The 24,841-nt window shown below is 41.4% G+C and overlaps 1 protein-coding gene across 1 annotated transcript in view; it reads right to left on the bottom strand.

Annotated features, from left to right (window-relative positions):
• Positions 1–24,841, bottom strand: part of ADAMTS6 (ADAM metallopeptidase with thrombospondin type 1 motif 6) — a 157,153-nt gene that overhangs the window by 103,534 nt on the left and 28,778 nt on the right. Inside the window, exons 3-6 of the mRNA XM_058170119.1 lie at positions 22,303–22,670; positions 8,012–8,180; positions 1,907–2,124; positions 441–524 (exon numbers count right to left, since the gene is read on the bottom strand). Of these exons, the coding sequence (XP_058026102.1) occupies positions 441–524; positions 1,907–2,124; positions 8,012–8,180; positions 22,303–22,670 (839 nt within the window). The remainder of the gene's footprint in view (positions 1–440; positions 525–1,906; positions 2,125–8,011; positions 8,181–22,302; positions 22,671–24,841) is intronic.

The following is a 24,841-nucleotide window of genomic DNA, read 5'->3' as shown; positions in this document are numbered from 1 at the left end:
CAGTATGTTTTGTGCATGCATCTTAAAGATTTAATTTCAAACTTCAAATTGATTTTGCCAAAAGTAAGGATTATAGAGTTAGTCCAATATTTATCTTTTCCTCCCTTACAGCAAGTACTGTTATGCAGAGGAAAGTGCTATTTAGAAGGTTTTTACAATATCAAAATTCAAGACCAAAGAACAAGTTATGACAACATTTTAGAACTCCAATCTTTCACTTATGTTATTTTCATGATATTCAATTGAACTAATATTCAATTATTTAAATAATACTTTATTTGGAGAGATTTCCTAATCTCTCCAAATTCAGAATAGTACTGCAAATGACTCTTGGTAATGGTAAATGTTTACCATTAAACATTTTTTCCAAACAATATTTAGGCATATTTTATTACATTTAATTTGTATAATTTATATTTTAGACATCTAAACTTGCTTACCTGATCTTCTGTGAGGACAATTAAACGAGTTACTATAATATTCACAACGTTTCCTAGGCTGGAATCACGATAAAGTTTGGCAACCTGACCTCCAGAAAAGAAGAAAAGACATAAAGTCAGACAAATAAAAAACTGTTAGTTTTGAAATATGTCTGATGTCTCATTTAGTTTTTATTTTAAAAACATTTTTATTTTATCATAACATTTAGTACATAATATACTATACATAATAGAGTATATTATTTGGATATAGTGATATTTATCCAGTATAAACTGTAGATTATTAACACTCTAAGAATTAGGTAATTTAAATCTTGAAAAATAAGGAAAATGTTTATATTAATATTAACTATGGTACTCCTCCTGAAATGTTACATTCAGTTTTGATATATATATTTTTTCAGACAGTGTTCCATTTTACTTTTGCAAGAAAAGATAAATTTGGCTACAGTAAATTGTGTTTCAATCACCTCCCATACAGATTAGTATAATGTGCTCTATATCTGGCTGCCCTTGAGAAAAGCAACTAATGTAAAATGGCCCTAAATTTCTCACATTTGTTTTGTTCTGGGCACAGAACTAAAATATCACTGAGAGCCAATTTGCTCTAGTGGTTAAGGTGCTGGCTTACAAATCAGGAGATTATGACTTCTAGTACCATCTTGGGCCATGAAAAACCAGCTGGGTGACTTTGGACCAGCCACTTTTTCTCAGCCCAGCCCATCTCATAGTGTTGTTGCAGGAAAAATAGGAGGAGGAAGGGTTATTAGATATGTTCACCGCCTTGAATTTTATAAAACAATAATAAAGACATGATGAAAATTCATATCAATCAATTAATCAATAAAATAAAAATTGCCTGAATATATCTATAACTACAGGGAGCTCTCAACTGAAGACTGTAATGGAGCCTACTCACTACACTTGTAAGTTGCGATAGTTATAAAGAGGGTTAGCCATGGGACTCAATTTTATAAACTTTGTTGAGTGGTGGTTAAATAAAAGCCATGGTCATTAAGCAAAACGTGGTAACTTCAAACAGTCACTAAGTGACCTGTTGTAAGTCGAAGACTACCTTTATTGTATCTGAGGGGTCCTTCGTGCTCTCTAAGCTTGCATATTTTCTTGCAGAGGTTTCATTACCCTAACTAGATAAGTAACATCATCAGTGCTTTGGGTACTGATTGTTTATTGCATCTAAAAGACTGCATTTGGTGGATTTCTAGCACATGATTGGTTCATATTTTACAGACATTTTTCCAAAGAAGTAAATAATATATTTCACTGACAACTGGGATACATTCATAGAAAAAAGTACCTGAAAAATAACATTTTTACTAATATATCTTTATATTTTAAATTTAATAACATTACAGCCTGTAATGTTAAAATAAGTTACATGAATATTTATTTATTTTTATTTATTTATTTATTTTGTCAGAAATATGTAGAAGGATAAAACTTACAATATTCATAACACTCAAAATATAATGTTCAATATCTTTTCGCCCATGGTATCCCACCATCATTTTGTCTGCTACTACCAGCGTCTCCACAAAACGTTCAGTGCTTATTGATCTCTTCAATCGATGATGATTGTTCAAAGTCTGATTAATTGGTAGAAGACTTGGAAAAGCAACAGTATTGTTCAAACACCAAGGTTTACTGTTTCCTGTGAGTTCTTCTACGAATCAAAATAATTAGTGACATGACTGAATGCTCTTTTAATATATATTTATATATTATATATCATGCATACATATAAATAAATGTGTTTTTAAATTATTTTGTTCCAATTGATTAAACAAACTGGTATTTTATTTTTAAAAATTTTTTTTAAAATTTAAAAATTAAACCCTAACACAAATTATACAAATTAGAAATTTAAAAACACTAAATTACCTAATTTTGTATAAAACAATAAATATAAATGGTGATGGTGGAATGGTTAGAATGTTAACTCTGCCCACAGCCAGGAGTTTGATCCTGATTGACTCAAGGTTGACTCAGCCTTTCATCTTTCCAAGGTCAATAAAATGAGGACCCAGATAGTTGGGGATGACATGCTGACATTTATAAACTGCTCAGGGAGTGCTGTAAAGCAGCATTCCCCAACTTTTTCAGACCAGCAAACCAGTGGAGATGATAGTGGTGGCAGGGGAGGAGAGATGAGTTTCATGCGTATCTGCATGCTGCTTTCACAAATGCAGCTGCATGCACAAGTGCGGGCGCGCGGGCGCACACACACACACACTTGCCTACCACTTCCACAGCCCAGTTCCCATAGTTCCCACTATGGAGCAATATATAAGTCTAACTGCTATTGCTATTATTCACTAATGTGATATTCACATAGATATGTAAAAATCTTCATATTTGGAAACCCAAATTTTGGATACTTATGTTGGGCTGAAATTTTGAATGTTTCCAATATTTTGGAAATCTTTCTCAAAACATGTTGCAAATAGATTCTTAACTTGCAAATCTAAATTGATCATATTAATCTATTGGTTATAGTGAATTATTCTATTATTAAATTGCATCTACTATTACAATATAATGTTGCTTTGACTTATACCAAAGATAAAAATACAAATATTAGTTTGAAAAAAAATCTGTATTTATACAGAATATAAAAACAGTATTTACAAGGTGTGCATACACACATATATATCCGCATATGTACTGTTTAGATATACACACATAGTTTACTATATTTATCACAAGATTTGTTCAACTATCAGCACATTAATTACTCTATCAGGATACCAGTACTATAAATATTTCTATTAAGGAAAATGCTTTAGAACATGGGTATCAAACTCGCCGCATCATGTTGCTGTCATGTGATGCATCACAACAGTTTTCCCCTTCACAGAACTGGGGTGGGCATGGCCCGCGCATGATGCATCCAGCCCATGGGTCGCCAGTTTGATACCCCTGCTTTAGAAGCTATAAAATAGTTTTGTACCTTTTCCAAAACATCTCCTGCATTTCTTTAAAATTAAATGTGCTCGTGGCGATTATTTAGTGGGTTCGGAGGTTAGGGGGGGGGAATGTTTTCCTTTTTGTGAGGGTGGTTCCATTTGCACGGTAAGTGGGAGGGGCAGATATGGCGGAAGGGGGGGATCGTATCGGTCTAGGGGGTCACGCGTTCGATGTCTGCAAGCGATCGCGTGCCCCGATCCCTCTGACTTTTCCCGTTCCCCGGATGGTCAAGACCCTCAGAGCCTGGGCCTTCGTCTCATGTTATGCAACGCACGGTCCGTGGCCAATAAGGCCCCCCTAATATACGATCTTATTCAGGGGGGCGCCGCAGATCTTATAGGCGTTACGGAGACCTGGTTGGGCACTGAAGGGGGCGTGCCCCTGGTCGAAATGTGCCCACCGGGTTTCCATGCATTCCATCAGCTGAGGGCCCAGGGTAGGGGTGGGGGGGTGGCGGTTGCTATTAAAGAGAGTCTAGAGCCGAGGGAGACCACTGTACCTCAGATTGCCGGGTGTGAATCCCTCTTTGTGAGATGGGGTCATAGGTGTCAGATGGGCTTGCTGGTCACGTACCTGGCTCCTTGCTGCGTGACAGCTGCCCTGCCCGAGCTCCTGGAGGTGCTTGCCGGGGTGGCAGTGGAGACCCCAGACTTTTAGTCATGGGGGACTTTAACTTGCCATCTGCCGCCTTGTCATCGACAGTGGCTCGGGAGTTCATGGCTTCCATGACGGCCTTGGACCTGACTCAAGTAGTGGATGGCCCCACTCACACTGGGGGTGGCACACTGGACCTGATTTTTATCTCTGGTCAGTGGTTGAAGGATCTGGATTTGAGAGATGTAGTCATAGAACCTTTGTCATGGTCAGATCACTCTCTCCTTCGCCTGGACTTTCTGACTGCCACTCAACTCCGCAGGGAGACGGAACCACAACGCTGGTTCCGTCCCAGGCGCCTGATGGACCCAGAGAGGTTCCGGACGGAGCTTGGGCCACTTCCTGAGGGTCTGGCTCACGGCACGGCAGAGGAACTAGCCGCAGCCTGGCAACGGGCTGCGGCTGGGGCTTTAGACCGTGTCGTGCCTCTGCGGTCTCTGACCCGGCGCAGATCCCAACCGGCTCCTTGGTTCTCCGAGGAGCTGAGGGGGATGAAACGCCGAGAAGACGCCTAGAGAGCTCCTGGAGGTCTAGCCGTTTAGAGGCTGATCGGACACTAGTTAGGTCCTATACTAGGACCTACCTAGTGGCACTGAGGGAAGCGAGGCGTTGCTACGCCTCCTCCCTCATTGCGTCGGCAGATAACCGCCCAGCCGCCCTGTTTCGGGTGACCCGTTCCCTCCTTCACCAGGGGGAGCGGGATGACCCGTTGCAGGGACGTGCTGAGGAGTTTAACGGTTATCTATACGATAAAATCGTTCAGCTTCGAGACGGTTTAGACCAAACTTGCGGCGATTCAGATGAGGCGTCTGAGGGTGGTCTTGGTGATATTTTCTGGGATGAGTTTGACCCTGTCGCTCCCGAGGACATGGACAGGTTGTTGGGTAGGCTGAATGCCACCACGTGTTTACTGGACCCGTGCCCCTCCTGGCTGGTGCTGGCCACTCAGGAGGTGACACGAGGCTGGCTCCAGGCGATTACGAGTGCCTCCTTGTTGGAGGGAGTCTTTCCGGCCGCCTTGAAAGAGGCGGTGGTGAGGCCCCTCCTCAAGAAGCCCTCCCTGGACCCGGCTGTTTTAGGTAATTATCGTCCGGTCTCCAACCTTCGCTTCGCGGCGAAGGTTGTTGAGAGTATGGTGGCATATCAGTTTCCCCTACACCTGGATGAAACTGTCTATCTAGACCCGTTCCAGTCCGGTTTCCGGCCCGGTTACAGCACGGAGACGGCTTTGGTCGCGTTGGTGGATGATCTCTGGAGGGCCAGGGATAGGGGTTGCTCCTCTGTCCTGGTCCTATTAGACCTCTCAGCGGCTTTCGATACCATCGACCATGGTATCCTGCTGCGCCGGTTGGAGGGATTGGGAGTGCGAGGCACCGTTTATCAGTGGTTCTCCTCCTATCTCTCCGACCGGTCGCAGACGATGTTGACAGGGGGGCAGAGGTCGGCCCCGAGGCGCCTCACTTGTGGGGTGCCGCAGGGGTCGATTCTCTCGCCCCTTCTGTTCAACATCTATATGAAGCCGCTGGGTGAGATCATCAGTGGCTTCGGTGTGAGATACCAGCTGTACGCTGATGACACCCAGCTGTACTTTTCCACACCGGGCCACCCCAATGAAGCTATCGAAGTGCTGTCCCGATGTTTGGAAGCCGTACGGGTCTGGATGGGGAGAAACAGGCTCAAGCTCAATCCCTCCAAGACAGAGTGGCTGTGGATGCCGGCATCCCGGTACAGTCAGCTGAGTCCTCGGCTGACTGTTGGGGGCGAGTCACTGGCCCCGATGGAGAGGGTGCGCAACTTGGGCGTTCTCCTGGATGAACGGCTGTCTTTTGAAGACCATTTGACGGCCGTCTCCAGGAGAGCTTTCCACCAGGTTCGCCTGGTGCGCCAGTTGCGCCCCTTTCTAGACCGGGATGCCTTATGCACGGTCACTCACGCCCTCGTGACGTCTCGCCTGGATTACTGCAATGCTCTCTACATGGGGCTCCCCTTGAGGGGCATCCGGAGGCTTCAGTTAGTCCAGAATGCGGCTGCGCGGGTGATAGAGGGAGCCCCTCGTGGCTCCCGTGTGACACCTATCCTGCGCAGACTGCACTGGCTACCTGTGGCCTTCCGGGTGCGCTTCAAGGTGCTGGTGACAATCTTTAAAGCGCTCCATGGCATAGGGCCGGGCTATTTACGGGACCGCCTACTGCTACCAAATACCTCTCACCGACCCGTGCGCTCTCACAGGGAGGGACTCCTCAGGGTGCCGTCAGCTAGGCAGTGCCGTCTGGCGACACCCAGGGGAAGGGCCTTCTCTGTGGGGGCTCCCACCCTCTGGAACGAACTCCCTCCAGGACTTCGTCAACTTCCGGACCTCCGAACCTTTCGTCGCGAGCTTAAAACACACCTAGTCATCTGCGCGGGACTGGATTAGATTTTAAAGAAATTGGTTTTAAGGGGTTTTTATTATTTATATTGTTTTAAAAATTTGGCTATAGAATAAGTTTTTTTAATTGTTGTTTTTAATCTGTATTTATATGTGTTTTAACTGCCTGTGAACTGCCCTGAGTCCTTAGGGAGATAGGGTGGTATATAAATATAAATAAATAAAATAATAAATAAATAAATAAACATATTGATTCTATTTTTATTTATTTATTAATTAGTTAAATTTATATGCTGCCCATCTGGGTGGCTTATACTTTAATAAAAAGGTGAAAAAGTATAGAAAATAGTTAAAATTAAGAGTATTAAATAAAAAAACTAAAAACCAAGAGGATGGGTGGCATGGAAGTGGGGATCTTCTTTCCACCACATCAGCTACCCTCCATATAGCACACCCCTATCAGGGCCCCAGGCCCACCAGCAGAATCAGGTTTTAAGGCTCTTCTGGAGGCCAGTAATGTGAGAATCAACCTCACCTCTAGTGTGAGAATATTTCAAAAGATAAGGGCCACAGCAAAAAAATTTTTTCTCCTTAACCTCTCTAACTGAAATTCTTTGGCAGATGGAATCCAAAGTAAGTCTTATCACTGAAGTGAGTGGGATGAGCTAATCCTATTGAAATGAGATTGCTCCAGAGATACCCTGGACCCATTCCATAAGGGTTTTAAAAGTAATGATCAACAGCTTGAATTGGACCGGGAAACAAACTGATAACCAGTGCAGCTCACACAACAGTGATGTTATATGTGCCACCCCAGGGACTTCCAGAACTAACAATGCCCCTGTGTTCTTAACAGTTGTAGCTTTAGAATACTTTTCAAGGGTAGACCCATGTAGAGTATATTTCAGTAATCCAACCAAGAGGACTAGAGAATAAGTGACTGTGTGCGGGCCTCATGATCCAGGATTCCATCAATATTGATTCCATCAATATTTAACAACATGTAAGAACATAAACATATTTTATCAGGTTTTTTCCTAAGAAGCACATAAAGGAATTAATAAATGTAAAGAAACAAGATTAGTAAAATTAAATCCTCTCAAAACCAAGACTTACAATATGTACATTTAAATATCATAATAAAAGAATCAAAATCAATTTAAAAACTAATAAAATAAATAAAACCATAGAGAAAATTATTATCTTCATCTTAAACTGGAAAACCTATTTCTGTGGGTATCTTAATCTGGTTCTGATAAGAAAGGCTTTGATTGAGAACTTGAAATAGATTTACAGTTTGAACTGATAAGGAATTTCCTATTGATAATTGCATAGAACTTCCTATTTGATAATCATTTAGCTGCTTTATAGAAGCTGAACAGATAGCAGTATTTTGGATTTTTGCTCTGAGGGTCCAAGATATTCTTGAAAAATAGTAATACCACAAAACGAACTATAGCAAAATATACAATTGTATTTTTCTTTGAATGAAAAATTAAAATAGCTAGGTATTTTTTCACAATTGGTAATGAAATTATTACTGGAATTCTGACCTATTTACCTGAAATATCACAATGGGTATGATCATAGAAGAACTGATGATACAGTGAAGATTTTTTATAAATTACATGTGGATGGCCAACTTCAAAATGAAAATTATCAGACTGTTCACTTGTATTCCTTAGGGGTTCAATAAAATATTCTTCATCTTCTGTAGCAATTATACCATGCTTAAGGAAAAAAGAAAAGATGAATCTAAAAGTTATCTAAAATATATAAAACATTTATTTTAATATATATAATTTAGTCCCCCAATTAAATTAAACTTTTTAATTTCAATAAAATATTTCAATATAAAAGCAAGCATATAGAATGCTATTAATAAGCACAAAACTATGCATGCATAATTAACATTTAATTTAAAGATTCATACATATCTCCCATAGACATATATATTCTCCTATAGAAAGAGTTGCCACCAGTTTAGACATCCAATTTTATATAATACACAGTTTTCAATGTTGTACAGGCATGGCAACAATTTAAATATGAACTGTGAAAAGAGCAAAAAAAAAACAACCCCAACCTTTCTTGAAATCACTGTCATCCTTAATAATTAGATCCAAAGAAAATATCAACATACAGATATTATAGTGGCATATACTATAGCTTATTTACTATAATATACCATAAAAGATTAAGTCTCCAAGTTGAATTCAAGTCTAAATGACTTAATGGATACATGCAATGGAGGTGTTTTGTCATTATCTTCTTCCAAGATATTTTCCAACTTCTCATACCAGCCTATATTTTAGTATTGCCTCATCAAAATACAAACTTGACCATATTTAACTTCCAAACTCAGATAATGCCAGTCATATATCAGTATATTAAAATCAATATATTAAAATAGCTACAATTATAATACATTCATAAGATACTGTAAATATTTGAATTACAAAAGTATTCAAAGCAATGTATTAAAAGCAAAATGTATTGTTTTGATCTAAAACCATCTAATCAACAACCACCAAAATTGCTGTTATTTACATTGCTTATAGAATCTGTTTAAATTTGAACCACCATTACTGCACAAACCAGCACATCATCAAAATAGAGATGTAATCCTCAATTTCTGCAATAAACTGATAATTTATGTTTAGTTTTGACTGTTACTGTTTGAGTGTTATAACACAGGGAAAACGTTCACTGATAAGCACAGAACATAAAAAGTGAGGGCCATGACTTCAGTCCAGGCTTTTTGATGTAGAAATGTAGAAAAGTAGAAAATGTTTTGGCTTGTTCAAGAATATATTTCAATGGTCTTCTGTTTCAATTAAGCCATGGGACTAACAAGTGCAGAAAATGTTAAGTTCTGGAAGTAACGAGGCTGGAGACCAGGGTAGTGACAACAGCTCTTTAATATAGGGTGAACCCAGCAACCAAGCTGGGGAAAAACCTCTCCTTATATACAGTTCTACTGGCGGCTTCGTCCAATCAGCAACGTGCTGATTTCCCACCCAAATATTTAAAGGTACATACATGAATACATAACACTCCTCCCCTCCCAGAAAACACTTTGCTTCCATTTACATATTATTTACATGTTATTTTTCGACGTAGTCACGCAAATAACCTGGGCGTCTCCTAATTCTTTCAGACCTGCGCGGTTCAGTCCTGGGTGGTGTTTTGAGCTGGTCGGAGGGGCTGTTTTCTCCTCCCAGCTCTTTCTCTAGGCCATCGGGCCCTGGATTACTTGCAGACTCTTTTTCTTGGCCATCCGGCCTTGGATTACTTTTGTAATTTTCCCTGCCGTTTCCCTCGGGAACCTGATGGCGTCGCTGGACCTCCGGGACCTCAGCTAAGTCTTGCGCCTCCCCCGGGTCATGGTCAGCTGTGGGTTCAAATAAGGAGTGGTCATGATCTGTTTCATTTGGCTCGGGTTGTTCAGTTATTCGTTTCCTTATCTGATCTATGTGGCGCCTCCATACTCGGTTGTCTTGTAACTCGACCAAGTATGACTTTGGACCGGTTGCTTTTATGATTTGCCCTGCGAGCCAACTTGGGCCGTCCCCATAGTTGCGGGCCCACACTCGGTCGCCTATGCCCAATTCCCTTGTTTTGTCTATTTCCCCCTTGTAACCCTCTGGTGTGTAATGGGGATTCAAACGGTCAAGTGGGCACCGGAGTTTCCGTCCCATCAATAATTCGGCTGGGCTTCTGCCTGTAGCAGTGCTTGGGGTTCTGTGCTGAACGGCCAGAAAGAAATCTATCTTTGTTTGCCAGTCACCTGGCTTGAGCCTGGACAATGCCTCCTTAGCGCTCCGGACGGAACGCTCTGCAAGGCCATTCGACGCAGGGTGGAAAGGCGCAGAGAGGGCATGTCGGATGCCCTCCTCTGCCAAGTATTCTTCGAACTGGGCTGCCGTGAATTGCGGGCCGTTGTCGGACACCAGAGTGTCAGGCAACCCGTGGGTTGCGAATAGGTGGCGCAGGGCTGCGATTACTGCCTCGGCCGTAGTGGATTTCATGAGTATGATCTCCAACCATTTAGAGAATGCGTCGACAACCACTAGGAAGGTTTGGCCATGGAAAGGGCCAGCAAAATCAATGTGGATTCTTGACCAGGGCCCTTGGGGTTTTTCCCATTCCCTGACTGGGGCCGTTGGGGGTAGAGGTCTGGACTCCTGGCAAGCCTGGCATTTCCCTACCCTCTCAGCAATCTCTGAGTCCATGAGTGGCCACCACACATAGCTTCTTGCTAGCCCCTTCATCCTTACGATCCCTGGGTGACCCTCGTGGAGGAGGTCCAGTACCTTTCCCCTTAATTTATCCGGAATTACCACACGATCGCCCCATAACAGGCACCCCCCTTGAGCCGAGAGCTCATCACGTTTTTTAACAAATTCCTTAAAACGTTCGCCCGGCGCAGCGGGCCACCCTCTTTGTACCCAACCAAGTACAGTCCTCAACATAATGTCCCGGTATGATGCCTGAGCCACTTCCTTAGATGTGACTGGGCCAGAGTCCAAAGAGTCAATAAGCAGGATGGGCGTCCCCGGAGTGGGGTCTTCGATCGCCCCTGGTAGTGGGCATCTGCTTAACGCGTCCGCATGCCCCACTTCTTTTCCTGGTCGATGCTGTAGCTTGTAAGAATAAGCGGCTAAGAAAATAGTCCATCGAGTCAAACGTGGCGAAAGTGCCACAGGCGTTGGGCGGTCGCCAGCCAGTATTCCTAACAGTGGTCTGTGGTCAGTCACAATTTCAAAGTCTCGCCCAAAAACATATTCGTGGAATTTTTTTACCCCTGACACGATTGCTAGCGCTTCCTTATCTAATTGGCTATAGTTCCTCTCTGGGGAGGACATTGTTCTAGAGTAGAAGGCTATAGGGGCTTCTGTGCCGTTTGGAAGTCTGTGGCTGAGTACAGCCCCCACCCCGTAAGGGGAGGCATCGCAAACCAGCACTAGGGGCAATGAGTTATGATATTGGATGAGCAGGCTATCGCTCGAGAGCAGGTTTTTTACTGCTTCGAAAGCCCTGTTCTCCGACTTTCCCCAAGACCAAACGGTATTTTTCCCTAAAAGCTTATGCAGCGGTTCAGCGACGGTCGCTTTGTTTTTTAAAAAGACCGCGTAAAAATTCACTAGCCCCAGGAATGCCTGTAGCTCTGCTTTGTTTTTGGGCGCTGGAGCCTTTCTGATTGCCTTGACCTTGCTCTCAGTGGGGTGGATTCCTTTCTTGTCTATCCGGTAGCCCAAGAATTCGACGGATTCGACCCCTATCTGGCATTTGTTTACTTTAACCTTTAATCCGGCTGTCCGGAAAATGCCCAGAACCTTTCTCAAACGCTCCCCCAATTCCTCTACGTTTTCCGCTGATATCAAGACATCATCGAAGTAGGGGACTACCCCTGGGAGCCCTTGCAGAAGTCGTTCCATTAAGTTTTGGAACAGCCCCGGTGCCACACTCACCCCAAATTGTAATCGGGTACACTTGAATGCACCCCTGTGAGTTACAATCGTTTGGGCTTCGGCTGTGTTGTCGTCTACGGGCAGTTGTTGGTAGGCTTGGGCCAAGTCTAACTTTGCAAAGACCTGCCCTTGCCCCAAAGAGTGCAGCAAGTGTTGCACCACGGGAACCGGGTAAGCGCTTTTCTGTAAGGCTTTGTTTAGCGTCGCCTTGTAGTCAGCGCAAATTCTAATTGACCCATCTGGTTTTATTGGGGTGACGATTGGCGTCTCCCACTTTGCGTGATCGACTGGTACCAAAATCCCCTGATTTATGAGCTTATCTAGCTCCTTGTCAATTTTTGGCTTAAGGGCAAAAGGGACTCTCCTCGCCTTTAGCCTAATGGGAGCTACCTGGGGGTCTAAGTTGAAGGAAATAGGGGTCCCCTTGTACTTGCCCAGGCAGTCCTTGAAGACATCTTCGAACTCGTTCAAGAGTATGTCTTTCAGGTTACAGTCACTTCTGTAGATGCCAGTCACTCCCATGCCCAGTGCACGAAACCAGTCTAGTCCCAACAAACTAGGCAGAGTCCCCTCGACGATCGTGATGGGCAGGGTCTTCTTGTGAGGTCCGTACTCGACGCGGACAGAGGTGGTCCCTCGAACAGGGATTCGATTTCCCTGGTAGTCGTGGACCCGTAGCCGTTGAGTTTGCAGGTGGCGCTTCGCGACTGATGGCAGTGACTTCGCCAAAGTGTCCCAAGACATGATGGTGATCGCTGACCCGGTGTCCACTTCGAGTCGGCACCTTACTCCTTCTATTTTAGGTTTGGTGAAGATCTTCTTCTCCACTCGGGTTGAGGCGCGGCCTATGACTACAGTCGTTTGGTTCGAATTCGCGCCTTTCTTGTTTGAGCCAATCGCGGGTCGCCTTTCCGATGTGGCGCTCTGATTGGCCGATTTGAATTTTCGGCGGGAAGGTTGGGGCGCTCGACAGACTTGAGCTAGGTGTCCTTTCTTTCCGCACCGCCGACATGTTGCGTCCTTAAACTTGCAGCGTTGGCGCTGGTGTTGACCTCCGCAGCTTCCGCATTCGTCTCGGTCCTCTTTGTCGCGTTTCTCAGTTCGGCAGACCCCTTCCTCATCTTCACCGTCGGATTCGGTCTGAATCTCCTCCTGGTGCACTGGAGTTGGCTTTGTGCTCGCCTTTGGTGGGAGAGGCTTTTGCAGTGTCTCCGCCGCTTGGGTGGACATTTCATGTGCTCTGGCTTCGTCCAGAGCGTTGGCCAGCGTTAGGTTGCTCTTTGCTAGCAGCCGTTGCCGCAAACGGATGTCTCTGACCCCTCGGATGAGTTGCTCGAGCAGCACCTCGTCTAGGTCTCGGTATCCGCAGTCCTTGGACGCTTTCCTTAGGGCGGCCATGTAGTCACCGATGGATTCGCCCTCCATCTGTCTTCGCTCTCCGAATTCAAACCGCCGCACGTATTTGGACGGTGTTGGCGCGAAATGGTTTTTTAGTAAGGTTTGCAGAGTTTGCCATGATACCGATTGTATCGGCGTTGGCTCTGCCAGGGCTTCCGCGATATCGATGACCTCCGGACCACAGTGGCTTAAGAAATAAGCCCTTTTGCGGTTATCTGGAACTCCTTGCAGTTCGTTGGCTTCTAGAAAGCTTTCGAAACGGGTCATATACGTGCCCCATTTCTCTCTGGCTGGGTCAAACGGCGCGGGCGGCGTGTAACTGGCCATTTCCGCGTTTTCTGCCCTGATTCGCTGGGTTCGGGTCTATCGTGCTTCAGCTCGGTTCTGGTTCTCCTTAGCCTCGAGATCCCATCCTCGTCGCCAGTGTTAAGTTCTGGAAGTAACGAGGCTGGAGACCAGGGTAGTGACAACAGCTCTTTAATATAGGGTGAACCCAGCAACCAAGCTGGGGAAAAACCTCTCCTTATATACAGTTCTACTGGCGGCTTCGTCCAATCAACAACGTGCTGATTTCCCGCCCAAATATTTAAAGGTACATACATGAATACATAACAGAAAACATTAAGAATTACTGCACCAAAAAAAAAATAACTTCCCTGAAAGTAAGACATATGGATACTATATTAAAACCCATCACTAGATTAAAATTGTACTTATGTATTTGTCAAAGGAAAATACTGAAAGAACTGAAAACTATGGGTATACAACACAGTTTATGCAAACAATCCTAGTTGTTTCTTTTGGCAATAATTTTATATTTTATGCTGAATAATTTAGTCATCAGAATTTTTAACCAATTTTATCTTTAAAAATATAATAATTTTGTATTCTGTTGTTCATTTTGGCTCCTTTGTTAATTTCTTTTTTATTTGATGTCCAAATCCTCTTCTGCAAGCTACCTCAAGTTATGGCGTACATATTGATAAATGAAACAAACAAAAACCAACCCAGGTTGCACCTTTAGTGACCGTTTCCCAGTCCCACTTGTGGATGCTAAATGAGAACTATCTGTATAATAATTCATAGGGCAGCCTCTGATAGAAAGAGTTGCCTCTTTCTCTCAGCACCACAACTTTCACCAATTCATGAGAGAGGGAAAAGGGGTCCCCTAAAATAAAGGTTTTCTTATGCCTCTGAGAAATCATGTTTATTTTTTAAAAAATTCCTCTCTTTTTCTCTCCTTAGCCTTTTCCAATTCATACAGAGAATGATTAACATTCGTTGAAGGAAAAGGTTACAGCTAAATTAGCACTCTTTAATTGAATATGTTTATGCATTAAGATATGGGGTTTTAAAATAAATTCATCCAATCTACTCACATAGATAGAAAAATAAATCCTATCTAGACAGACCTTTATTTATTCTATTAGTATAATTAATTGAGTACTGACAGCTAAAGCTCGTACAGAACAGCTGCCCTGTACAAGAGCCACACAGCTAAGCACACTGAGACCTGCTCTGGATAAAAATTCATCATGAACTACAGTTTATAGGTTAAGTGTGAAATCATTGCAATAAATCTGTTTTACCTCACAGAAATGTCAGGAGGCAAGTGAGATCATTTATATTGTGCCAAAATCAGGGAAGATAATGAGGTCTGAAGAGAAATTAGCCTCATTTTCTTAAAAGTAAGAGGGTGTAGAAAATACAAATATCAGACACTAAAATATGACTGAGAAGATTGTGATGTCTTAAGTCCGTGTTCCTCAACTTTAAAAAAAATTATGATGTGTGGGTCTCAACTGCCAACGTTCCTCCAGTCAGCAAGCTTACCAGGGGAATTCTGGGAACTGAAGTCCACACATCTTAAAAACTGTTGAGAAACATCATTAATTGACTGCATGTTCCAATAATGTTAATGGGATCCAAGAATGACTATTTAGAGAATGACAGATATGTCCTAAAACCAGTCCTGCCCCTTAAAATAGCCGCACACTATGATTGGCCATAAAAAGGCCACATACATTTTACATTCACTTTTTTTTTAAAATAAGGAAAGCTATTTATTTATTTATTTCCCTTTATTATTTTTATAAACAACTCAAGGTGATAAATATATCCAATACACCTTCTTCCTCTTTATTTTCCCACAACAACAACCCTGTGAGGGGGTTGGGCTGACAGAGAATGACTGGCCCAAAGTCACCCGGTCAGTTTTCATAACAAAGGCAGAACTAGAATCCATAATTTATTAGTTTCTAGACTGGAGTTTTAATCACTAGACCAAAACATTTCACTATCTAAAAAACATCAGATTATCTATTCCTCTTTTATTTAACTTCTTGAATGCATTGAGCTATAATTCTAGAATTCCCAGTCTTCTTCCTTTTTTCTCCTCACGTAAAATGATTCAGAATTCATAAATACATAGTGTACCATTTGAGTGGTATTTTTGTTATTAAAATAGAAAAACTTATTCTTTATTAATCTTGCTGGTGCATTGTATATTCCATCCTTATTTCATGGCCCTTAGAAAGGTAGAGGCAACCTGTAAGGGTGTATCTTCTTCTTCAGGCTAGCAAACTCAAAGCATCCACTTTGGTGGAATTGTTGCTTTGAAAAATAATTCGAGAGAAATTTAATAAAGCTGCAGCTATGCTGATCAGTGTTGCAAAAGAATAAGGGTCAATGAAAAATAGAGAGAAAGCTAATTCTAATATTTTGAAATCATAATGACTAATCCTATTTATTGAAAATTTATGAAAGTTTTAGTTTTATGAAAGACCTATATGCAAACCAGCCATGATTGTCTCACATTATGGATACTTAGATTTACTACAGTAATAAGCACTGTTTCATTCTCCAAACATGGTGCTCTTTTACCATTTTCTAACCAAGTGCTTTAGAGTTATTTTTAGGTTTGAATTATAGTACAACTGTACAAGTCTATTTCCATATAAGACTCACTCCTGAAATAACACAGAATTGTGACAGCAAATTATCACTTACAAAAAATACAGCTTATCCTTGGATTATCCCTTTGGCTGTGATTTATTACCACTAATACTGAAAAAAACAGTTATTTTCCTTCCCAGTTTTCATGTTTGTAGCCAAAGAGTTTTGCCAACAGATTTGCTAGTATTAGGAAATTGCACTGTGCAGTCCGTAAGAGGAGCTTATACTACTTTCTCCATAAAAAGATTCTGTCCAATAAAAACATCTGTAAAATTATACAGATGTTGCCAATGTGATATAGGCATTTCAGATGTTTTCATGGAACATCTGGCCACATCAGCAGGAAGCCAGAGTTGATCCATATAGGAAAGACCTACTGAAAACAGTGAGAGTAATGTAATCATGACTACACCACACCAGAAATGTATGAAAATTGTATCTAAATTCTTACTGCAGGCAAACTATTTAGCTACAATGGATGTTTTATTTGTACAGCATTTTGAATTGCTGGGGAGTCCTAAGGTAGTCCATACCCAAATTAAATGAAAGGAATAATAGTATAAAGATTGAAATGTACATACATGTATACAAACATACATACATACATACAATCACCACATAAAACTATATGGACTATTTTGAATTTTCAATATTTCTATATAAATATGACCTAAAACATGATCTGTACTTAATACATTCTAAAACTAAATAAAGAGAACCTAGTTAAACAAATAAGTTGAAAGCATTATGTTGATTCGTTTACTTATGAAAGTCTAGTCACTCATTCATTCAATACACATTCATTCGATAGCCATTCGTTCCTGACTCCATTTCTTCTTGTTTACAATGGACACTCTTCAATATCCCGCTCCCAGTACATTCAACTTACTTTTCTGTCTCCCGTTAATAACCATTCTTAATATACATAGCCATTTTTGTTATTTTTGATAAATATTAATTCATTGCAACCATGTACTGCCCACTATTTTTCTACCAGCATTTACAATCTTAACCTCTCTCAAAAGGGAATAACATGTGAGTATTAAGTTTATTCCTAGATACATTGATTCATCTATTTAGTCTTATTTTTTTGGCATTTATATATAATTTGCAAGTGTTCACTCCAAAAACCTATCAAACCTAGTTCCTGGTCTTTGAAACATTAATTTTAATTCCCATGAACTTCATCTTATACCCTGTCTTTTTTTTTTTTTTGTTTACATTTATACCCCGCCCTTCTCCGAAGACTCAGGGCGGCTTACAATGTATAAGGCAATAGTCTCATTCTATTTGTATATTTTTTACAAAGTCAACTTATTTGTATATTTTTTACAAAGTCTAAAATTTGCTATCAGCTACTCAGCCAACAATGTGGCACCTGCGTTCAAAAAACTATTTACATTCTGAACCTACAAAACCTCTCTTTATCCACAAGTATTATTTATATATTGATAAATACGTTAAACAACCAACAGGACATCATACATCATTAATTTACTCCCTGTTCAATGTTTATTTATTTTATTATTATATTTGTATACCGCCTTCTCCGAAGACTCAGGGCGGCTTACAATGTATAAGGCAATAGTCTCATTCTATTTGTATATTTTTTACAAAGTCAACTTATTTGTATATTTTTTACAAAGTCTAAAATTTGCTATCAGCTACTCAGCCAACAATGTGGCACCTGCGTTCAAAAAACTATTTACATTCTGAACCTACAAAACCTCTCTTTATCCACAAGTATTATTTATATATTGATAAATACGTTAAACAACCAACAGGACATCATACATCATTAATTTACTCCCTGTTCAATGTTTATTTATTTTATTATTATATTTGTATACCGCCCTTCTCCCGAAGGACTCAGGGCGGTTCACAGACAAAAAACAACAACAACAGAAAACATATAATAGATTAAAAACAGCTAAAGAATAGATAGTTGAATTCAATTGATGCTCTGACTTTTGAATACAAATTTAAAACCTCATTTAAACCCCTTTTTTAAAAATCCCAATTTAAAAAAAAAAAAAAAAAAACTACATTCAGGCTAGTCCTGCTCTTCGAAACAGCAACGTCTTCAGCTCGCGGCGGAAGGACTTGAGATCGGGGAGTTGACGAAGCCCCAGAGGGAGCTCGTTCCAGAGGGTAGGGGCCCCCACAGAGAAGGCCCTCCCCCTAGAGGTCGCCAGCCGACATTGTTTAGCTGACGGTATCCGGAGGAGTCCCTCTCTGTGAGAGCGCACTGGTCGGTGAGAGGCTAATGGTGGCAGTAGGCGGTCCCGTAAATATCCCGGCCCTAGGCCATGGAGCGTTTTAAAGGTGATGACAAGTACCTTAAAGTGAACCCGGAAGACCACTGGGAGCCAGTGCAGGCTACGCAGGAGGGGTGTTACATGGGAGCCAAAAGGTGCTCCCTCTATCACCCGCGCAGCCGCATTCTGGACCAGTTGGAGTCTCCGGGCACACTTCAAGGGGAGCCCCATGTAGAGAGCATTACAGTAGTCCAGGCGGGATGTAACAAGGGCATGAGCGACCGTGCATAAGGAAGCCCGATCCAGAAAGGGGCGTAACTGGCGTATCAGGCGAACCTGATGAAAGGCTCCCCTGGTGACGGCTATCAAATGATCTTCTAAAGACAGCCGTGCATCCAGGAGGACGCCCAGATTACGAGCCCTTTCCGTGGGGGCCAATAGTTCGCCCCCAATGGTCAGTGATGGAATTAGCTGACTGTACCGGGCCGCCGGCATCCACAGCCACTCGGTCTTGGTGGGATTGAGTCTGAGTCTGTTCCTCCCCATCCAGACCCGTACGGCCTCCAGGCACTGGGACATCACTTCAACAGCCTCGTTGGGGTGGTTAGGGGTGGAAATATAGAGCTGAGTATCATCAGCGTATAGATGACAACTCACCCCAAGACCACGGATGATCTCACCCAGCGGCTTCATATAGATGTTGAACAGAAGAGGCGAGAGAACCGACCCTTGCGGCACCCCACATAAGAGGCGTCTTGGGGTCGATCTCTGTCCCCGTCAACACCGCCTGCGACCGGTCGGAGAGGTAGGAGGAGAACCACCGATGAACAGTGCCACTCACTCCAAGTCGCTGGAGTCGGCGCAGCAGGATACCATGACCGATGGTATCAAAAGCCGCTGAGAGATCTAATAGGACCAAGACAGAGGAACAACCTCTGTCCCGAGCCCTCAAGAGATCATCAACCAGCGACCAAGGCTGTTTCCGTTGTGACCAGGCCGGAAACCGGACTGGAATGGATCAAGATAGACAGTTTCATCCAGGTACTGGGGCAACTGTCGTGCAACCACACTCGACAACCTTTGCCAAAAAGCGAAGGTTGGAGTCCGGACGATAATTTGCTAAACTAGCTGGGTCAAGGGAAGGCTTCTTGAGGAGGGGCCTCACCACCGCCTCTTTCAAGGCGGCAGGGAAAACACCCTCCATCAAAGAGGCGTTCACGATTTTCTGAGCCAGCCTCGTGTCACCTCCCGGGTGGCCAATACCAACCAGGAGGGACACGGGTCCAATAAACATGTGGTCGCATTCAATCTCCCCATTAACCTGTCCATGTCCTCAGGGATCACAGGATCAAACTCATCCCAGATAATAACATCAAGACCTGCCTCCCTCACCCCGTCCGGATCCACCCAGTCTGTGTCCAACCCTTCCCGAATCTGAGCGATTTTATCAAACAGATATTGTCCAAATTCCTCAGCTCGACCCTTTAAGGGATCTTCTACCGCTCCCTGATGGAGGAGCGAGCGGGTCACCCTAAACAGGGCGGCTGGGCGATTATCTGCTGATGCAATGAGGTTGGAAAAATACTCCCGTTTTGCCAGCCTCATCGCCACAAGATAGGTCTGAATTTGAGACCTAACTAGTGTCCGGTCAGATTCGGATCGGCTGGCCCTCCAGATACTCTCTAGGCGTCTTTTCCGGCGCTTCATCTCCCTCAGCCCCTCGGAGTACCAAGGGGCTAAACGAGATCGGCACCGGGTCAGAGGCCGCAAAGGCACAACTCGATCTAGAGCGCCAGCCGCCGCCCGATCCCAGGCGGCAACCAGAGCTCCAGCCGAGTTGTGGGCCAAATCCTCAGGGAATAGCCCAAGCTCCGTCTGGAACCTTTCAGGGTCCATCAGGCGCCTGGGACGGAACCAGCGAGTCGGTTCCGTCTCCCTGCGGCGGGGATCGCCGGTTCGAAAGTCTAGCTGAAGGAGCGAATGATCTGACCATGACAAGGGTCTAATAACTAACTCCCCTAATTCCAGATCATTCAACCACTGTCCAGAGACAAAAATCAAATCCAGAGTGTTTCCCCCGATGTGAGTGGGGTCGTTCACTAATTGGGTCAGGTTCAAGGCCGTCATGGAAGCCATGAACTCCCGAGCTGATGTGGATGCTATCCCCACCGACGGCAAATTGAAATCCCCCATGACCATAAGCCTGGGGATCTCCATTGCCGTCCCAGCGACCACATCCAACAGCTCAGGCAGGGAATCTGTCACATAGCAAGGAGCTAGGTACGTGATCAGTACACCCACCTGCATCCCACGGCCCCACTTAACGAGGAGGGACTCACATCCGGTTATCTGTGGTACAGTGATCTCCCTCGGCTCAAGACTCCCGTTGATATGTTGAATGTGAGCATTCATTTATTTTCACTCATGCTTTTTATTTTTATTTATTTATTTATTTATTTATTTATTTATTTTGTCACAACAATATATGTAACTATCATACAGAAAGGTTATATAGTATATAAAGGTATAGAAGAAAAGAAAAACAATAGGACAGGAACGGTAGGCACGTTTGTGCGCTTATGCACGCCCCTTATGGTCCTCTTAGGAATGGGGTGAGGTCAATAGTAGAAAGTTTTTGGTTAAAGCTTTTAGGATTATGAGAAGAGACCACAGTCAGGTAAAGTATTCCAAGCACTGATGATTCTGTTACAGAAGTCATATTTTCTGCAATCTAGATTAAAGCGGTTGACATTAAGTTTAAATCTATTGGTTGCTCTTGTATTATTGCAATTAAAGCTGAAGTAGTCTTTGACAGGAAGGACATTACAATAGATGATTCTATGAGTTAAACTTAGGTCTTGTTGAAGGCGACGGAGTTCCAAGTTTTCCAAGCCCAGGATTTCAAGTCTAGTGGGATAAGGTATTTTGTTGTTTACAGAGGAATGGAGAACTCTTCTTGTAAAATATTTCTGGACACGTTCAATTGTATTGATGTCAGAGATATGGTGAGGGTTCCAAACAGGTGAGCTGTATTCTAGAATTGGTCTAGCAAATGTTTTATATGCTCTGGTTAGTAGTGTAGTATTTTTGGAAAAGAAGCTACGCAAGATTAGGTTTACAACTCTTAGAGCCTTTTTTGCTATGTATTTGCAGTGGGCTTTGGCACTTAGATCATTTGACATGAAAACTCCAAGGTCTTTAACGGGATGGGGGTCATCTGTAAGGTAATGTCCATCAAGCAAGTACTTAGTGTTTGGGTTCTTTTTTCCTATATGTAAGACTGAGCATTTGCTGGTTGAGATTTGGAGTTGCCAAGTTTACTTCCCTTTATACAGTTCTTACTACATTCTGCAACCAAAAGTTTAAACAATAATTTATAATTGCATAAGATTAAACAAATAATTTAAAGTAATCACAAAAACTTAAAAAATACAAAAAGCAAAGCAAAGCAAAATATGTTTCATCATTTTGCCCACCTGAATCAACAAGTTCACAGGACTGTTGCCCACAACAGAAATAATAATCATAAAGTTTCATACAAGTCTCAGTGGGGGACAGATAAAATATGGGGGGGGAAGTGTAACATTAGATAAAATAATCACTTTACTTGCTAATGCTTCACTAAAACTTTAAACTGATACAAATATTCTTAACTTTTTTTCAGTACCATAATGTTGTTAAAATACAGTATGAGTAGGGACACAGAGTCTTTCTTTCTGCAAAATTAAACAATTCAAAATATTAACAAGTACATAATTTGCACTTACCAGACCATTGCAGTTGCTTATTGCTACTTTAGATGTACCATGCTGGCCACGTAAATATCCTGTATAGTGACAGTTGTCTAAAAAATCATGCTTCCATTGAGGTCCATCTTTACCCCAATATTCTACTGTGAAGTGTTTGGAAACCAAATCTGTGTTGAGACTCAAGTTTAAATGAAAGTGCTTGCCATAGGCAGAAAGTTTAAAAAATAATTTAGAAATTGCCAGTTCTTGGTCATAAAACTCAGTACTCCTCTTCTTTCTTCCGCTGGGTTTAGTATTTTTCACAGTAAAACTGAGGAAGGCTCCATTATGGTCAATCCTTATTGGGATTGTTAGTTGATAGTGTTCAAGATAAGACAGGAATTCCTCTTTCAAATCACATGGTAAACCAATCCAAGAAACAGGCATAAAAAAGAAAAAAAGAAAAAAGGATATCAAAAGGAATAATAAAACATTATTTACATGTTATGATATCCAAGCAACTTTAGTTTAAGAATCAACATTTCTTTACAAAAATATTACCTAGTATTAATTTTAAAAAATCTGTTTATCTATTGTATATTTGCTGCTAAAATTTGCATATTTTTGTTGTCTATAAAATAATTTGAATAAAAATAATTTGGTAAATAAATAAAGGTTAATCCAATATTAAAAATTTCCACTGATTTCAAACAATTAGAAATATAAATAATGTCCCAGTTTAATGCCTTATTTTAGTTATTAAAATAAAGTATACAATTGTATATAATCCTTGTGTAATTCTCCATATCACAAAGGATTCCTAAATAAACTGCAGTAGAAGAATTAGATATTTGCAGGTTTTCATATGATCTATACCTTTATTAGGGTTAACTAGGGAGTCAACATACAAACAAGCTTACTTTGATGTTTTATAATGCAGATAGGATCTTTAATGATCCTATTGCTGTAGGATCCTTAGATCTATAAACTAATCACACTTCAATAAGCAAACAAAAAGCAAATGTTTTAAGGCATGTTTTAGACTATAATATTGCTTCAAGTTACTTAGGCAATAATGGAATACTGAGGAGTTATTATTACATAACAAATTAAAATATTGATTTTTTTTCCTAACTAAAAGTTTTAAATGTTATTTAGATGCCCTGAGAGAAAATAACTAAAATCACAATTCATTAAAATTTTCTCTCACAATTAATATATCAATGTTTTTTAAAAAGTGATTTGTACATATGAACACTCAGAAGTAAATTGGGGCATACAAAAAAAAAAGCAATTTAGGACTGCAACCAAATTAAATATGGGTCAAAAGACATTAGCTTAAAACGTTTGATCCCTACCTTGGGAACTATATGAAAGCCTGTTGTCACTGTGATATTCTGATAATACCATAATTAAGCACAAAATCCAGGTCAACGTCTTCCAAAAAATTTCCATAATTTAGAAGATGTAGGCTACCTATGTGCTATAGCTTTAACTCCACTCCAGAACTGCACCATAACCAGAAAATATTATATTTCTTCTGCTACTTCTTGTTCCACTTCTTGATAGATATTTTGAAATAACATAGTTTCTTTCCTATATTTGCAGACATTTTCAGTCAAAAAGGAAATATAAAAATTATTCCTTCATATTTCAGTGAGGCATTGAAATGAATAGTCAACAAATGTCCATTTCTTTACCTGAAAAGCACAAACAAGATTGAAAATCATTATCACACACTATCCTAATCACTGCATTATCAATATTCTTGTTAACTGTAATAGGTCTGCAGCATTTTTTTCAGAGAAATTTTGTTCGTGTTCATTATAATAATTGAGTTCAATATAAAATTTCAAATTCTTCAGAGTTACAACCAAAAAGACCCTGATTTATTGGGCATTTCCAGAAAATATGTTCCAATCTGTTTATAACTGTGTGCCAACCAATCTGGAGTTGTTAGAATTGTAAAATTTAGTATGATGTCTCCTGTATCTTAATAGCAATAGCAATAGCATTTAGACTTATATACCACTTCACAGTGCTTTTGCAGCCTTCTCTAAGCAGTTTACAGAGTCAGTATATTGCCCCCAACAATCTGGGTCCTCATTTTACCCATCTCCAAAGGATGAAAGGCTGAGTAAACCTAGAGCCTGGTGAGATTCGATTTGCCAAATTGCAGGCAGCTGGCAGTCAGCAGAAGTATCCTGCAGTACTGCACTCTAACCACTGTGTCACCAAGCTCTTGATGTTTAGTTCTTGCTGTTTGATGACATTGAAAAGGAATTCTATGCCATCAAAGAGTTCCAGTATAGTTATCAATCATATTTCCTATGTCAACATAAGAAAGTCAACATAGGATGTCAATTCAATTCTTGTTCCTAGATATTAGATTTGTTATAACAGCTTTGGGAGAGTCAAAGACTCTTTCATTGCCAAAGAGTATTTAAAAGGGTTGGAACTTTCCCTACATGAAAAACTGAAGAGGAAGAGTTTGACAACTTCTACAATGAAGGGCAATTTCACTCAGATTCAGATTCATAATTTATTATCTATATTAATGACATTTTTCCTACAAGAT

This window comes from Ahaetulla prasina, chromosome 2, assembly GCF_028640845.1.
Source record: "Ahaetulla prasina isolate Xishuangbanna chromosome 2, ASM2864084v1, whole genome shotgun sequence".
Taxonomy (NCBI): domain Eukaryota; kingdom Metazoa; phylum Chordata; class Lepidosauria; order Squamata; family Colubridae; genus Ahaetulla; species Ahaetulla prasina.
The sequence above is the reverse complement of the archived record's forward strand: the minus strand, read 5'-3'. Positions and strand labels throughout refer to the sequence as shown.